Source organism: Maylandia zebra, linkage group LG18 (assembly GCF_041146795.1).
Source record: "Maylandia zebra isolate NMK-2024a linkage group LG18, Mzebra_GT3a, whole genome shotgun sequence".
NCBI lineage: Eukaryota > Metazoa > Chordata > Actinopteri > Cichliformes > Cichlidae > Maylandia > Maylandia zebra.
In genome coordinates, this window is record NC_135184.1 from 26206482 (window position 1) to 26224692 (window position 18211).

At 42.4% G+C, this 18211-nt stretch overlaps 2 protein-coding genes across 2 annotated transcripts; one reads left to right on the top strand and one right to left on the bottom strand.

Moving 5' to 3' along the window:
- The first annotated feature begins 5271 nt into the window (after positions 1–5271).
- tada1 (transcriptional adaptor 1) lies at positions 5272–10692 on the top strand. The gene is made up of 8 exons (XM_004567168.3): positions 5272–5373; positions 5945–6036; positions 6141–6206; positions 6426–6520; positions 7531–7743; positions 8310–8461; positions 8648–8804; positions 9494–10692. Exons 1-8 carry the CDS (start codon positions 5291–5293, stop codon positions 9644–9646), a joined length of 1011 nt encoding a protein of 336 aa, XP_004567225.1. The 5' UTR covers positions 5272–5290; the 3' UTR covers positions 9647–10692.
- Positions 10693–11094: 402 nt separating this feature from the next.
- LOC101486839 (transcription factor Jun) lies at positions 11095–13221 on the bottom strand. Its single transcript, XM_004567169.2, has one exon. It carries the CDS (start codon positions 12840–12842, stop codon positions 11871–11873), a length of 972 nt encoding a protein of 323 aa, XP_004567226.1. The 5' UTR covers positions 12843–13221; the 3' UTR covers positions 11095–11870.
- Between the last annotated feature and the right edge of the window lie 4990 nt (positions 13222–18211).

The window sequence follows — 18211 nt, forward strand, 5'->3', positions numbered from 1 at the left end:
CGTTTTGTTTTGAGTGGTTTTCGAGCATGAAGAATATGCCAGCCGAGCGTGTTGAAAGTTATAGGCATGGGGACAGACAACGAGAAACACATTTCTGAAAGCCAGACGGAGATGGAGAGAGAAATAGAGGGAAGGAAGGGGAGGAGGAGATGAACTGGGATGGAATGGGTCCAAATTTCCAAGTTATTTTTTCCAGCCACCCAACCAGCCCCCTACCCGCACGACCTTTTTTTTTTTTCAAACACAGAGAAATGTACATTCTTTCCACACAAAAGTGCTTGAACTGTATGTTTTTGTCATTTAAAAAAAAATCTCTCCTCAACAAAGACACCAGTCCCTCCACCCTGTAATCACTGGTAAAGATGGAGAGCAGCATCCTTTTAAGGAAAACCATCCCAGAGGAGGGGGTTGCAGGGATGTAAAATGATGGGGATGCATTTGAAGAAATAGCCAGTTGTTGTATCCACAACAACACATTAAAGCCAAGCAGCCTGTAGTCTCGGATCTGAAAATAGGCTCACATGTTGTGCTCACCCACCACAATGGCCTTCACACCCATGTCTTTAAAAACTTTTATAAAGCATGAAATATGAACCAGGAACACGGGTCAAACCCAGCTGGACATGGAAACATGTTTATGGACATGTAAAAAAGCAGCCGCTAATAAAAAAAAAATGGCATTACAATCTTAAAATTAAACAGCAATAAAAGCCGATGAGTCACGATGCTTGGCAGAACAATATTACACAACCAACAGTCACTAAATGGGAACATTTAGGGTTCACTTCAGGGGACATTCTTGTTCAAGTGGTTTCAAAAGAGCTCTTTCCATAGGCTGGTTTATCTGTTCACCAACTCAATAGGTTTACTTGACTTATTAATTATTCGTCCTGTTCTGTCTTGCTGGTTAAAAGTTGTTTTCCACGGCTGATTCAAACAAGTGCTATGACACTTAATAGAAGAAGGATATGCAAAATCCAAAAGTTCCAGCGAATTCCTGGACCAGTTTGCAACACTTTGAATTTGACACTAATAAGAGTTGTCTTAAATCTTTCTGGCCCTGTCGGCTTTGTGTTGATGAGCCAGACCATCACACTCTTCAAGTGGTGTCCGTGGATGACTGGTTTCAAGCAAAGTCATCAACGCCAGGCGCACAACTTTGATCACATGGAACACATGAATCCTTTTTCTTTCTTTTTCAACCATTGTGTTCTCCCTTTGACAGTCCAAAAGAGTGCTCTTAATGCCTTTATGTCTATAAATCTGTCTCATTATAACCGTCAAAACCTCTGTTTCCTGAGAGTTTGCCTGCATGCATGTCGATGTTAGTTTAGAAGACTGAATTTAATTACATCAGAATATCTTGCAAACAGTAAAATTGAGATTAACGGTACAACTCTCATGTGTCTCTAATAAATCTGAAACTTCGGCCACCTGGCGTTTAGCTTACTTTGCCATAAAACTGGAAAACACTTCCAGTCAGGATCAAGAGTTATAAAAGCAAAGCAAGTGGATCCAAAGCTTACAGATTAATGTGATATACCCCCTTTTTTTACTTCTAAAATGAGAAGTTGAGTAGTTCTGGAAACTACCCCCATAACACTGATTCCACGCCGCTGAAAAGATGAGAAAAAAAAGTGCAAAGCTATTAAAGCTGATTTTAGTTTTATTGTTTGAGGATTCTTCTGATTTTAAGAGAATTTGTCTTCTGTATAACCGTTTCTGTGCTCAAGTAAGCTAAGAGCTAGCAAAAAAGCAAATAAACGTGAAAATTAGAGGCCAAGGGCTTTAATCTGTCACAGGTCTGAAAATATATAAATGCTTATTAAATCCTTCATTTAAACATTTAGTCTCATTGAGATTGAGATCTATTTTTCAAGACAGACCTGTGAACAAAATAAAACACATACAAAAAGTTAGACAAACAGGTACATGTACACAATTTAAAAAAATGCACAAGAGTAGCTTCATAACATTTTGGTAGTTTGTTCCGTTTGTAGGTGGAGAAATATTTCAATCCAGTTTTTCCAATTTCAGTGTGAACAACAGGTACAGCTAATGTTTAAAATGTCCCACGGCCTGACATTGTAAGAGCTCCGTTTAAATTCAGTCAAGGAGATAAGCAGGCAATCTTTGCAGCAAAGAGCCTTGTAAATAAATATCATACAATGCTGCTGTCTTCGATTTACTGTACATTATCACATTTTGTTCTCTCATATAAGATACGATGGTGACCAAGAAAACAATCACCTGTAATGAATCGTAATTTACGGTAGTACACAGAATCAAGAGGCTTCAACTTGAATAGAGAAGCAACATCACCATAATCAAGCGTAGACAAAATTGGCAGATTGCACAATGATCTTACTAATCATGAATGAGAAACAAGATTTGTTTCTATGTAGAAATCCAATCTATTCCTTTAATTTTCTTAAAAGGTGCTCCGCATAAATAAAATAAAACATGCAGAAATGTGACCTACTGACATATACAAAGCATTTTTAACAAAGTATAGGCCTACTGCTTGCTGACAAGGTTGAAAGCAGGTTTAGATACCTTTCTAGAGCATGGTTGTTCTCTAAAACACTTTTTTGTGCTTTAATGCAAAATCTAGACGTCCTGTCCATCCCTGTCCTCCACTGCTACCTCCTGAGAAGCTTTACTGGATTAATTTCAATACAGATTTTCCCAGCTTGACCAAGGAAAAGGACGCTGATTATAACGGACCACCTTCCTGTTATAAATGTGCCTCTAAACCCTCAGTGAGAACAGACCCCACAAATCAGCCAGTGTGGGTTGATCCAAGTGTAGCCTTCCAATAACTTGTGCCGGTGACACACTGAACCCTCACAATTTTAAACAGCCTCACAGGGACATGGAAATGCCTGATTAACCCACAAAAACCAAACCCCTGCAAAGCCTCATGCTGGAACTGTGAAGGTGACATCCTTGGCTCCAGTGAAAGGACCACACTCAGGTCTGCACCAACTCAAAATACCTTGCCAGCAGACTGGGGATGGGCAAACGCTGCTACGGTGTGGTCCTCTGAAAACCACTGCACGTTTCAGAGGTAAAAGCCCTCCTTGTCACTAAGTGAAGGTTCACTGTCTACAGATTTCAGGCTCGGAAGATCCCTGACAGTTCGCTGCTGTTTGCTATAAAACATCTGCTGTTGGGGGAATGTCCGTGAGAGTGACTCATTAGCTCTCAGAAGCTCACTTAGTGTCAGCAGCAAATCAGCAGACAGGATGTGGAGCTGTTTTCTTTGAAAATAAGCTCCATGATGAATTTTTTGCTCTAACTGGGACGGTTAAACAAATCCGTAACTAAGTTTGTTGCTAAGTGCCCTTTTGATTTAGGGCTCAACAGACACTTGTTTAAGATGGATCATCGTTTGGAGAAATCTGGGAAGGCTCACTTTGCTGTGGACAGCTACAGTTTCCAGTCTGTCCTAAAATTTCCAGAAGAGTGATAGTATGTTTAGCTTTGAAGCAAACAAGCAGAGGCTGAGATTGTGAAAATGATCTTTATCTTGCTGAGGGGTTTTTCTCCAAACTAAGCAGCAAATGCAACCCAGAGATAACAAACAAAAGGACATGTGAACCATAGAACATTTGCTCCTTGAGTTTCAGCTGCTTATTAACTGACATTTAGTCTGTTAAATGCATCTAATAGCAATGAAAAATTCAGATGGTTTTCATCGTTCTTGCGTTTGGCATGGCAGGCTTGTTTATTCTGCTAAAGCCGCGAAAGCCTAAGATGATCAAATGCACATCCTTTGTAAAGAAGTATGACCTCTGAACACTGCAGGTTAGTCACGTAACTGAGGACCCGCTAATAGCCTACAGTATGTCTGTATATGTTCAGTGATTGCACTCATTTTGATGAATGACATGAGTCAGATGGCCTGGTTAAGGCTTTAGAACCTCCTGGGTATGTGGGGGCAGGGGCAAGGAGGACCATCTATTTGATGACTCAGCTGTTTTTACGCCAAAGTTAAAAGAGTGAAAAACAAAAAGGGCCTCCTGGCCTAAATCTGCTCTGGAGGAATATTATCTGTAAAGGACAATATATGGAACCACGGAAATGCTTTCTGATGAGCACTGTGGAGAATTGAGGTTTCTAACCTCAACTGGTAACTCTAAAGCTACATTTTTTTGGTGAAAGCAGAAGAAATAATCACTTCATAGAAGTGTACTGGCTGATGTTATAGCCGTTGCATTCCAAAGTAGCTGTAGGTGTGAGTGACTTTTGAATTGAGTGGAAATTTTAGTGGTTATAATGGGAAGTGCGGGCAGGCATGCTTCATATTGGAGGGAAACTTCTGTGATCATTAGAAGTGTTTCTTCTGGTCTAAGGGGAGCTAAAAACAAAAAGTAAAAAACCCATAAAAACTCAAAACCTAGTCTGCAAAATGTTGAAAAAGCCTAGAGCATGAAAACAAGACAATGTGACCTTTCTCTAAGTTTGTCGTAAAAGGTTGCAACACTGCTTTACGTGATTTGTTTTGAAGGCTTTGATCACATTCTTCCCACTGGTCTTGCAAACTGACTCTGGAGTCATTCTTTATACACGTCAGCTCAGGCTCTAAAGTCGTGTTAGCACACAAATGCTGTGTTCTGACATGAAAGCTGTTCACTGTTAAACACAAAGAGCTAAGATTCTGCTTGGTAAAAGACAGACAGCATTTGGGGGGGGGGGGGGGGGCATCTTGAACTCTTTGTTATGCTTATGAAATTTACAAGATTAAAAGCACTTTTTTTCAGCTCTTCTGCATCAAGTGGACACCAGTGGGAGAAGTTTGTCCTCAGGGTTAAAATACATGCTTTCATCAAAGTTAAGCACGTCTTTAGAGAGCTTGTCTGGCAGAAGGCCTTGAAGGCAAACCTCACTAATCTGTGTACAAATATGAAAATGATACCACACCGCCATCTAGCGGCAGTTGTTTGTAACAAAACCACATGGTTTAGTTATTCGTTTTACTTACATTGTGTTTTCCACTTCTTTTTGTTGTGTGATTGATTCTGTTATTTATCTTAGCTTAGTCATCATATTTATTTAATTTAGTCACCATATTTATTTAACCTAACTTATTTATTGATTGGTTATTGACTTTTTAATAGATTTCATTTAACTAGTTAGTTTCAACTAATTTCAGCCATTACAAAATGCTAAGTGCTTTTCTCTCTTTTAGATTAATTTTGTGAAATGTATTTTCTACAATAAAGTTTATAGGTTTAGGGGAAGAAAATGTTACTGTCGCCGATTAATGACGTAATTGTAGGCGTTTATGAACGTCATGGCGGCTCATGCTAGCGAGCTTGAGATTGCAAAGAAGAATTTAACGGATGCAATTGGCGATAATGTCAAACAGTAAGTGAAGTGTTGTTTGTGTGCTTGTCTTTGTTCGTAGTCTTGCGTTTTGGTCCCATTTCTGTGCCACTGAAATGAAAAGGGGACTAACATTAATTAACTGCGCCTTGGACCAATTAGCACCTAGCTATCCTCTGCTACATTTTGCAGGATTTTCCCCGTTGTTGACATATTACTGTAGCATCTCTTTGGTATTTTTTTTTATGTCTGTGGTGAAGGTGATGCGTAAGAAAGGTGAGATTTACCTTGAGCTTTATTAGCTGTATGAACTTTAACGTTATGGCGGGTTTGTGTAAATCCAACTTGACGATATTTTGAAAAGTGTACCCCGAGTTGGCGAGAAGTGAAACTTAACTTAAAGACGACGAGAGAAAGAAACAGGAACAGCACTATTGAGTATTTGTGATTTTAAAAGTTAATAGCACGTGAATAACGCGATAAAGAGATGGAATGACGTGCAGATGGTGCTTGTGTATGCGTGTGTTTCTGTCTGTGTCCAGCATCACTTTGTGTTGTAGATGCACCTGAGTTATGTGTGTGTTGGTGCTTGCTTCTTGTTTCCTCCCTGCAGTTACTGGGCAAACCTGAAGCTGTGGTTCAAACAAAAGATCAGCAAGGAAGAGTTTGACATTGAGGCGCGTAGGCTGTTGGCACAGGAGAATGGTCAGTGTCAAAGAACAGCTCTCCTCTGTGCTAATGTGTAATGTAGAAATTATAATACTACTAATAAAAAAATGGCTTATTCTGTGTTTCCTTCATTCATCCAGTCCATGTTCACAATGATTTTCTCCTGGCTATTCTTACACGGTGCCAGATCATCGTCTCCACACCAGGTGAGTTTTTTTTTTAATAATAACTTAATGCCTCTGAAATTGTGGCTGAACCTATATTTTATAACAGCTGACATTTTATGCATGTATTAAGCCATACCTTTTTGTCAGGACTGGCTTGGGAGCTGTTGAGATTAAAATTCAAGACTATTTCACCAAATAAAATGGGATCTCTGTTTGTGTCTTTCATGCACCTTGTTGTGTGTCCTTTTTGTCCTCTAGAGGGTGCAGGGTCATTGCAGTGGCAAGGTAGCTGTGCTTCAAAGCCCGGCAAACCGAAGGGGAATAAGAAATGTTCCTCTAGGCAAAAATTCGACGTAAGTCCTCCTTCATATTTTCATCCCCGCACGGGCTAGATATGTTCATGTTGGCAACAATACTGCTAAAACTGTTCCCACAAATTTATATTCTTTGACAGAGGTTGCACACACACCTTTAATGAATTGTTGGAAAAATACTTCTTATAAGGTTCTCCTCTCTAAATATTTTAGTTGCCAGGTAGTGTAACCAGTAAACCTTTATTGAGCTGCTGCTCCATTGAGTCTCTCTGTGGATGAGCTTTATCTCTACTGTGTTGGTCTGCAACTAGTGATGATAATCCATGTTCTGCTTTGCATTCTCAAAGGGCTCAGCATAGTGCCACATGACCCATTGCTCCCGCTGAAGTTTCTGGTTCTTGGGCCATTCAGTTCACAGCAGAAAAAAAAGACTGTCACCAGTCTAAGTCCGTCTGACTATTAACACAAGACCCATTTAACTCTTTACCCTTTGAAAGCCTCCTAGGAGTAACCCTTGAAGCTTTTTTCTGAACTGAGTAGTTTCTCATATTTCAGGCGTGCTTATAGAACAGGTCATTCAGTAGTAGTAGACCAAGTAGACCGATGAATACTGGGGTGTCAAAATTCATAATTAAGGGTACAGTGGAGGTAGATGCCGCTGAACCACACTGAGGATTGCCACAACAGCAACCTGACCAGCAAACCAGCTGCTAGGGAAACTACACAAAAAGGGCCTGGGCTTTCAAAATAAGAGTAGGGGAATGGTCCAACTGTAAATCAGCCATGGGTGATTTCATTTTCTGTGGCATGATTTAAAAAAAACAACCCAAAATGCATTAAAAAAAGGCTGAAATGAGTCAACAGATACACTTGGGTGGCCATCCTAAGTAAAGTGTATGTGTGCAGTACACTTAAAAAGTAAAATCACGACCGAGTGTTGCAGCTGCAAGGTCCTCTAAATAACAACTAAATAACAACACCTCTAAATAACAACTGTGTGCTTGAACAGTGGACTGACAATATCGCTCGGATGCTTGTGTGTCCTTCAGCATCGTTTCCAGCCTCAGAATCCTCTGAGCGCCGCCCAGCCATTCAGCCCGAGGGAGGGGGGAAGTGAGGAGGAAGAGCTGCGTCTCAGCGCCCACACTCTGCTGCTGCCCACACGGGGCCAACTGGAGGCTCGCATGATGGTGACCGCCTTTGAGGTGGGCTTGGATAACGTCACAGAAGATGCCATCAGCACCATGATCTATGCCGTTGAGGTATATACTAACAGTTCAACAGAAGAGTGACTGTTTGAGCCTCAGTGCACCCTCATAAAAGCTGAGAGTGTGACGCAAGTGATTCTTCTGCTTTTTAAGTCTGACATTGTTTAAACATCGGTGCAGTGGTTTAAATGATCAGAAAGAACATGTTCTGCGTCATTTATTATGCAGCACTGACAGCTTTGTTTTCTCCAGAGACTGAGCAGAGCTTTGTCGCTTAGTCACACCAAAATCTAATGAGATGTTTACCCATGTGTGGTGGCCAAAAGCAGGAGGGACATCAGTTGTACTGTCTCAGTCTGTGTCCTTGCCCAGCACAGTGTCTTTTTCACTCAGCTGTTTGAATTATTTTAAAGTTGAGTTATGAAACAAGTATATAGAATATATATATGTAGTAAGAGAGGTCTGTCTTGATTCCATTATCAGTGATCACTTGGATTAAACTACACTAAGCTATCAGTCAGTTTACATGCAAAAGCTAATGCGACCTGTTGCACCCAGAAATGAATGGGAGCCATTTTGAGTCTGACTGTGCACTGACTCAGTGCTCTGATTTATTTCAGCACCACTTGAAAGATGTCCTGACTGCCGTAATCATGCGGAGGAAGGCGTATCGATTACGAGACAGCCGTTTCCCCTACGCCTTTGGCAATGACGTCACGCCTCAACCCTATCTGAAAAACAGCCTTGCTGCTTACCACAGTGTTGCTGATTGGTAGGGACTCCAGCTTTTGTTAGGCTGTGAGAATTCTCAGTATAAGAAAATGCATTTGATACAGAAAAATGTGTATGCCTCTCATTAGTGCAACTTCATTAAATCTTTTTAGTTTTTATGTTTGTATCAGTAGCTGCTTTCTTTTGCTGTCAGTATGGACTAATAGTGTACTTTTTTCCCTTGAAGTCCGCCACAGAGTGCTTCCCTCCCTGCAGGCCCACCACCACAGGTGTCACCTGATGAGGCTGAGCAGCAAGCTGTTCATTTGCTGGCTTGTTCTGCTGACAGTCTTCCTGCACCTCTCCCTCCAATCAGCATGTTTGATCTCCTCGAGGCTTTACAGGTAAGAAAATGTGCACAACTGGTCCTAGCAACATCAGCATATTTCACAGTGAGTTTTCTTGGAACAGCCCAAAGGAAAAGTTGTGATATTCCCAGGCAAGTGGTCAAATAATACAACCTTTGACCCTGTTAAATGTGATGGAGTTTTTCACCTTGAAAATGTGTGTGTGGGATTCTTAGACTGCTGTGAAGTTGTGTAATAGTCCACAAATGAGTGTGTAATAAGATTGATATAAACTCATTTTTCCAGCAAAAATGCCAAACTTTTCTAAGTTCTGGCTTCGAAACTGTGTGCAGTTGCTGCCGTTTTTTGTCTTATAATTTTCAAGCTGTCAGTTAGAGATGACAAAACTCATAGCTTTTTTTTTATTTTCTAACCAACCTATAAGTTTGAGGTCTTATTGCAGAATTGTTAGGCTGTTTGCCTTGTTTACTGAATAGTTGTGTTTACACAAAAACGCTGTTTCCCTCAGAAATGCATATGTAAAGTTTAAAGGTTTATATCTTCATGTCTTACTCTTCATGTCAGCACATGAAATTTCCCACTCGTGGGACTAATGAAGGTATCTTATCTTATCTTTCTTTACTCTTAACGCTGGATTCTTTTTTTTTTCCCAAGCCTACTTTTCCATCATTTAACTATCAGAATTGAAATGGTTTACTCATCTCTTTTATACTCGTTTAATGCAGGTTCACCACGGCGTGATGCCCTCCCACACCATGTACGCCCTCAACATGGAACGCGTCCTGTCACGGCTTTGGCACCCCAGCCATGAAGAACTAGAGCAGGACCACGTCCACCGGCAGCGCATAGCTGCTAAAGAGGGCGTGCTCGTCAGCTGAGAGCCCCCGGCCACAGGACTGTGCACAGACTATGGGGGTTATCAGGAACCAAACACAAGAACGACCCCCAGATAGATATAATTTAGGAACTCAACTCTGTGTTTGAGAACTTAAAGCTGTTTAGAACCTGGAAAAATTTGTGTTGCACAGAAAGACGGAAGACAAGTAAGATCAAAAGAAGCTGTTGGATGAGACCAGAGCAGGCAGTCGGCTCCAGTAATCAACTCCACCAGTCGCTTCTGGCAGACAACCGTCATTTTGTAACTTCAGTTCCATAGTAGAATATAGTGTTTAATTTTATGTACACTGTCTGGGGATCCAGTGCAGGATGCAGTTGTGGAGTTTGTGGATAAGATGCCTTAACAGACTAAACCCTGTCTGAGTTGCCTCGAGTTCGTCTTTGCTCACGTTGTCAGATACGCATCAAAACATCCTGTAAAGATACAGAAAAGCACATATCTAATCCTCAAGTGTTGTGTAAATAACCAGTTCACAACATGACATACGGCACGTATAAAAGATTACAAGCATTTAAATGGTCATAAAAGTCCTGGACAGAATATGCAGGTGTATTCATTTAATGGCTGATTAAGTCTTGTGTCAGGCTGAAGTTGAGGGAATCTATGAGGAGCTTATCTAAACCAATGTACCAAGACTCAAGTTAAACATAGAAACAGTCCTGTCATAACAGGTAGGGCCAGGGTGTATCAAGCAGTGAGTGAAAGCACCTGTGTGGGTTTACAGTCTGTGTGTAGGGTCTTTAAACTGCCAGACAGCTGCCTCCTCCAATCATTTACCAGCTGGTAAATGATTGGGCATGAACATGTATCCAATCATTTACCAGCTTCTGGTGTCACTGTTGGGCTAAAGAGTCTGTTTTTTGTTTTATTTTGTTTCAATTTCTTTCCAAGTAATCTAACATGTGCCCCTCTGTTCAGGTTAAATGTATAAAGTGTATACATTTGTACTTTTTTTCTTCTACAGAAACGTATTTATATTACAGACAGTTAATACAGTTGAGAAAATAAATGAAAAAAATAAGCCTCCTCCTCTTTACAAAGTATCTCTTCTCCACTCACTCCCTTCAAGTGTGTAAACAGATCTGCCTCGGCATCATGGCGTTTCTTGTAAAAGAGTCACCAGCTGTAGTGGGAGGACGGTGACTATTACTCGCGCGCGCGCACATACACACCCCCACCCGTCCCAGCGCTCGCTCGAGACCTCTTGCCATATTTGGCTGCCTGCGGCTCACTTCCGACGCTTCGCTGTCCAATGGGCGTCCGAGTAGCTTCGGCAACCATCGGGTGCGCCTCAGCGAGCTGGTGACTCAGTCTCCCGTCCGCCCCAGTTTCTCCAACAACAAACACTCCATGTAACACACTGCAAGACTATCCGCTCACCTCCAGGCTCATTTATCGTTGATCACAAAGCCACAACACACATCCTGCTGCATGTCCAACACTTTTATTTTCTCATATTTACAGTTAAGTGCTCAAAATACTGCGTACAAATATTACTAAGTGTTAACTTGAGGTTTAACATTAGTTACAACTATATCACAAAGTTGCTTGAAGGTAAGTATTAAGAAAGTAAGGCAGTTTTGTCAGTAAACACACACCTATGAGTCTTTAGGGAAAGGTGTGAACTTTTGTTGTTGTTGTTAGTGTTCTGTACATATAATCGTTGGTGTCTGGGATACTCAGTGCTTGACTCATGTCTATATGCATACGTTGCTACTTGACATAGTGAAAGGTTCGGTTCACATTGTGTCTATGCAATTTGAGCCCACATAAGCCCTATCTATCCTCCAGTCAGGATGCAGGATATGTGTGGGCCACAGTCGAGTGATAAGATGTGAACACTTGCCATAGCTGGTTTGACAGATTATAGATTTCATTGTGTAGTTTAAGGTGGAAATAAATGACAAAGACACAAAAAAAATGCCAAAAATATGTAACGAGCCAGATCAGAGGCGCTGGCAGAGCCAAGGTTCCATCTGAGCTGTGTGCGCCTGTGCAATAAGTTTGATGGCTTCTGCTCTGTGATAATTCACCGTTGCTGACCAATACCAAGTATCTTGTCAGTCAGCCTCCATGTGGATACAGTCTGAGCGGATATTTTGGTGGAGGAGAAAAAAAACAATGCGCTGAGACTTCCCTGAAAGGCTGCATTTGGTCCCCGAGCAGTGTCCCTTGGTTCTTTTTCTTTTCTTTTCTTGGCAAGTCTAGTAAGCTTGGAGCTGCTGCGTCAAAATGAGCTGGCAGCCGCTGTTAACGTGGTCCATCACCTTTTGTTTGAGCAGAGCCAGCTCGTCCCGCAGGACGTTGGCAGAGGAAACCAACTCCGTGTTTTGGCTCTTTAGGTTTTTGACCCTGTCCTCCAGTCGGGCGATCCTCTCCAGCTTCCTTTTCCGGCATTTGGACGCGGCCACCCTGTTCCTCATGCGCTTTCTTTCAGCTTTGATGCGCTCTTGGGACTCCATGTCGATGGGGGAGAGCGGTGGGGTCTCGCCGGACATCTCCGGGACCGTCTGTGGCTCCTCTTTGAGCGCGTGTAGCCGTGAGTGCTGCGCAGCCACCGGCAGCTGGTGGTCCATGTGGTTGTGGGACGGCTGTGGGGCCGCCGGGTAACTTGTAGGTGGAGGTGGCTGTCTCTCGCCGGCAGGTGCGGGCGTGGAGCCTATTACAGCCCGAGTGAAGCTGCTCAAGTTGGTGTACTCCGGCGGCTCCGTGCGCACCGTGCAGCTGTAGGAAATCCCGCCGCTCTCGGGCGCAGCGGAGCCGGATGTCATGCCGTTGGCCGAGCCGGTCTGTGGGTCGGGCTGGGCGGCAGGTATCTGCTGCTGGTAGTGGAGCTCAGCCAGCGCCCTCACAAACCCTTCAGCGAAGCCCTCCTGCTCGTCGGTAATGTTCTTGGAGCAGATGAACTGGGTCGGGGTGGGAGTTGTCAGCCCGTTGCAAGACTGGATGATCAGTCTCTCCAGTTCAGGTGAGGCCAGCTTCAGTAACCCGACATCAGGGGACGTCAGGATGTCCAGGGCCTTGGCGCCCAAATGAGGTTTAAAGTTCTTCGGGTCGTTCAGATTCAGGGTCATGGTCTGTTTGAGGGTTTTAGGGTTGAAGCCGTACACTGCCGCCCCGTCCCGCTGAGAGTTGGAGGCTTCGTCGTAGAAGGTCGCTTCCATTTTTCTGGACATAAAGTTTTGTTCACCCTGAGGGAGATCTTTCTTTTTCTCCTTTAAAAAAGAAACGAGAAAACAGTCCAAGGTCGACTGTTTACATAGGTCCCGTGACAGTCCGTCAACTGGATTGCGATAGAGTCCGCCTATTGTTGAAGTTCAACTCACTTGACAACTTTATGTCCTGGGAAAACTTTTCCTTTGTGAGCCCTGCGCTCATCAACAACCAAAAATTGTCCCCCCGCCGCCGGGTCTCCGTGTCCGGACACACCGAATGTCTTCCGTGATTTATCCTCGCTCCCAAAAAGTAAAAACAGTGCCCGAAAACGTCTAATACTTTCTATCACTTCCAACGTGGAGACGAACTTTATCCACCTCTAAGCTGCAGCTCGCCTGAAAATAACAATGATGTCATTTCTACAGCCAGCGATTGGCTGGAGATGACTTGGTAGGCGGGATGTGTCTAATGACATGCAGGTTGCTCTGACAACAGGCCATATCCCCGCCCACCGCGATGGCTTATGGGATTAGGTAATGCAGACAGTGGAGCAATGTACTCTGGGATTACGTAGTGTTTTTGAATATTTAGTTACCCGCTCAATTACTAGTTATCCCCCGAAGTGCGCGCTGAGGGTGCGCAGAGATGAGCGCTGATTGGAAATGAACCAGGAATCTTTAAATAAGATGTTTCGGATCAGGAACATGTGATTTAAGGCTGTAGGTTTCACAGGCTTAAATATTAAAAAAATAAATCACAACAAAGAGATAATTAACCTGCTTGAAAATGCAGAAATTGTGGTGATCAGTGTGTGTGGCTGTACAGGAAGAACTACACGGGACTTTTGAGGAAGTGGGCACAGGTTGGCTGGTAAAGCAGGGTTAAAGACAGGAAAGAACAAGAACCTGACTTACGTTGAGCTCCTTTGTTGCCCACAAAATATGTGGTCCTACACCTGTGCTGGTTTTAAGTTTCTTTTTGATTTCTTGCTATCTGAAGATGGCATGTGTCCTCAGCAGTGCACATATTTACTCGGAAAATGTGTATCTGTGCCATACAGTATGTGGAAACAAGTAATATCCAAAAAGCTTAGAAATATAAGAACAAAAAAATTATTATATGTAAACAAATGAGTATTAATACATAAATGTACACTAGGCCGTAAGCACTAATTTATAGTCTTGTATGGGTACTCCATGTTTCTATACATGAAATTTATAATAGACTATAAGATTTGTGCATCTCTAACACTAACATTGTTGTATAACAAACATTTATGCAGTTATGGTCTGTTTTTCTTAGTACCAGTATCATATGATGCAATAAAATCAAGTTAGCTGCTGAGCAAAAGAGTATTTTATTTAGCTGATCATTTTCAGAAAAAAAAGCTCTTCCAGGCTTAAAAAAAAAACAAAGTTGCGTAATCCTGTTTGGAGTGTGTCAAATGTTTGGCATGACGTGAAAATAAACTAGCATGCAACTTTTTGTTTTGATTAAGGTGCAGTACTAGTTAAAACATTTATGGACACATATTTATTTCACAATGCATTTTTGCACAACATAAAAAGTAGTTAAAATAAATAATCGTAAAATACAAATGGAGCTCTATTTTAGGTACGATTGTGACCAATCTATAGATGAAGTCTGCAACAGCAAAGATGATGGCACAGGTGTAACTTCCAGGGGACATTTTTAAAACCTTATATTGAGGGGAAAGCCAGCACATTTAACAGCTATATATAATTTTTTAAAGATATTGATGGGGGAGTGTTTGTTTCCTGTAGTGGCCAATCAAATTAAGCTTATTTTTAATTATGTTATGAAATAAATACCCAAATAAGTTCCTGCGATAGATGGATGCTGAGTGGTGAGACTTGCTCGAAGGACTTTGATATGACACGTGAATTCCTTAAACACTGTAATTTTGGATTAATTGTTATTGAGCAAAATTTGTCAACGCTGATAAGGCCACACTATTAAAAACTCTAGGCAACCTTAACACTGAACTGTGCTGAGAAAAAAAAAGACCATTGATTTAATGATGTATATGAGGGGATAGCAACATACCTATGCACTGACAGGCTAACCCAACCCTAAATCTGCACAAAAAGTAAGGAAATCAGCTTTTTCTTTCTTGGTAATTTCTTTCTTTCTTTTGTTCCCCTAAAATAATAACACATTTGTAAGGAAAATGCATTTACAGGTTTAGCAGCAGAGTTGAGTATGTGGACTGAACCCATGAAAAACTTGTCAGATCTTTTCTTCTTATGTCAAACAGCTTATTCTACTATTGACTCTTGTTTTTTAGCTGCTGACACCCCAGCATATGAGCATGGACCCTGCCAGAGCAGTCAGTTGTTCTGCTCCAAGCATGCCCCATTTGACTGTTCTGGATCGGACTTGTGCCATGGTGCAACTTCAAGCTTGTGTTTTATAAGACCAAGTAGCAGCATTATTTGGAGTAAGCCCTAGTATCATCTCCAAATTGAAGGCCAACTTCTATCTAATGGGGAATGTCAGAGACAGTCATTGAAGTGGGCGTCCCAAAATGCCGCCGCCACAAGAAGACCATTTCCTCACGTTGTCAGAACCGTAGGCAGTCTTCTACAGATTTGCAGTCAAGGCTTGCAGGACGACATAGCAGTGGGTAGGCAACTCCCTCACTGGAAAAACAAGGCTTGTCGTCACTGGCGGCAATCTGAATGCATATCAAGATATTGAGATGAGATTCTACAACCAGCAGCGATCCCATGTCTCCACAGTCTGGGACAGAATTCAGTCCTCTAAGACGACAATACTCACCTCCACAGAGAGGGGTTTATCAGAGACTACCTTCAGAACTTGGGAGTGGAGAAGATGGAATGGCCTGCCTGAAGTCCTGACTTCAACCCCCCTGAACACTCGTGGGTGTGCTGTTCATGACCAACACAACCATATTGGCTGACTTGCGACAAGTCGGTTGAAGAATGGGACGCCATCCCACAGCAGTGCCTGACCAAGCTGGTGACTAGCTTGAAGAGGAGCATGTGTATGGTTCTTCCACATGCTACTAAGGTCCCTGTTTGTTAAATGAATAAACTGTTAAATTGTCAATATGTATTGTTTCTTCGGACGAAATCATCCAATCTAATAAACGACACCAAATAAAAGTCCACAGCTGTTTGGTACTGGCAGAGAAGCATGGGTGCAGCCCCCACACTTAACTCATGAATGCATTTTCCTAAAAATGTGGCACCATTTAGTGGAAAATAAACATAATGAATGCATTCTTTGGCATTGCAGTCTTAACCACCCCGCACTGTATGTATGAATATGTGTTCTTTCATTCACATAGGTAGACACAAAGCCAGCTAATGACAGCTGCTGTCCAGTCTGTCTGGTCTACCCCATTGTATTATTAAACATGTTCTCCTCGAGCCAACTATAAATAAGTTAACAGCCCAGACAGACAGGCTGGGATAACCAGGGCAGCCTGAGGTCAACACTCTCCAGATGACATGTTGTCTTCATCAGAAGGCTGCGCAACACCCATTCTAAAGTATGATACCCTGAAGAATGCTTTAGAAACGTTCTTTCTTTCTATCACACGGTAACGTTCTGGGCCACTCTGTCCATATACCTGTGTCAAGACCCACCGTGCAGTGTTTCCAATCAAACTATCGCTATGGCCTGGCCATGCTTCCTGTTTCTCTGTCAGCTTTTCCTCTCTACTGGGTTGACGGGGTCGCCTTTAGATAACAGTGCTTTCCTCCTCCCTGGCTGGGCCAGCTGTTTCCACTGCATGGAGTTTTCTAATCAGGAGCTGGTCCCGCCTGTCTCTCAACAGGCCCTGCTTTTGTTGTACAGAGGTGGGACAATCCAGCTTTCACGGAAACACCCCTCCCCTCTCCTCCCCTTTATTAGGGCAAAACACACAGAGAGAGTGTATGTGCATGTGTTGATGTATCAACAGAACAAAGTTTTGATTACCTTCAGGCATGGACTTGAGGGACACACACACACACATGCACACTGGCCAGTGAGAGAGACAGATGAGATTTCAAACACTGTCCATGCACTGTTTGTTGGAGACCATCTGTTTCTTCCTGTCCTGCTGTTTGGTTTTTCTCTGAAGTCCATCTCTGCTGATTATTCCTTGCCCAAACATACGGGTCACATCCAGCGGCACTTCCTTTACACAGCTGCTTAGCTCCTTTAATAACACAAATAGACAAGGTAGGATTTAGAATGAAAAACTTGACTATATAAAATTCCCCACCCTTTGTCCTTCCCTCGAGCTTGAGGGTACCCTGGAGTATCTTTGCTGTGTTCCTAGAACTGCGCTCTTCTGGACAGAGATCTCAGATGTCATTCCTGGGATCCGCTTGAGCCAGTCGCCCAGTTTCCAGTCACTGCTTTGAGCTCTCCGATTTCACCCTCCACATCTTCTCTACTCTCTCAGCCCTTGGTATTTCTCGAGTTTCTCATGTTCCTTCTTCCTGATGTTCCTATTGGTTGGTATAGCTACGTCTACCACTAAGGCCTTCTCCTATCCCATTTTGACCTCAGGACTTCCAGACCATACTTCCAGAGATGTTCCTGTATACTATGTCGGCATACACTTCCACATCTGCCCTGTCTAATGGCAGCTTGCACCCTGTTGTTATGTGCTGGGTTGTCTCAGGGGCATCTTTGCACAGCCTGCACGTAGGCACGTGTCTTAGCTGATGTGGTAGACCTCAGCCTCTATCAATTTTGAGCTTATAGCTTGTTCCTCTTCTGACATGATTAGTGCCCCTGTGTTGTCTTTCAGTCCAGCTTTGTGAAGCCATTGGCAGGATTTCTCTATATCAGCCACTTCTTCTATTTCAAATCAAATCAAATCAAATCACTTTTATTGTCACATCACATGTGCAGGCACACTGGCACAGCACATGCGAGTGAAATTCTTGTGTGCGAGCCCCACAAGCAACAGAGATGTGCAAACACAACAACACAAACGAGCAAAATACAAGAATGGCCAACCTGAAACTAATAAATATATGTACAATATATAATAGTGTATGCATTTCTGGATGTGTATACTAAATATTTCCCTACGTGTGTGTGTGTGTGTGTGTGTGTGTGTGTGTGTGTGTGTGTATACACATTTTTACAAATTAAATAGTAAAAAAAAATAAAAAATAAAAATAATAATAATAATAATAAAATATATAAAATATACAGAGTTGAATATGTGCAAAACAAGTGGCATTTATATACAGTGTGGAGTGCATAATGTTGAAGTTCCAGTAGTGAAGCTGAGGTGTCTATGACGTGTTCAGCAGTCTGATGGCCTGATTTCTTGGTGGTACATGCCGTGCAGGGGGCTGTCCTCAATGATGGTTCCTGTTCTTTCTCCTCTTCTTTC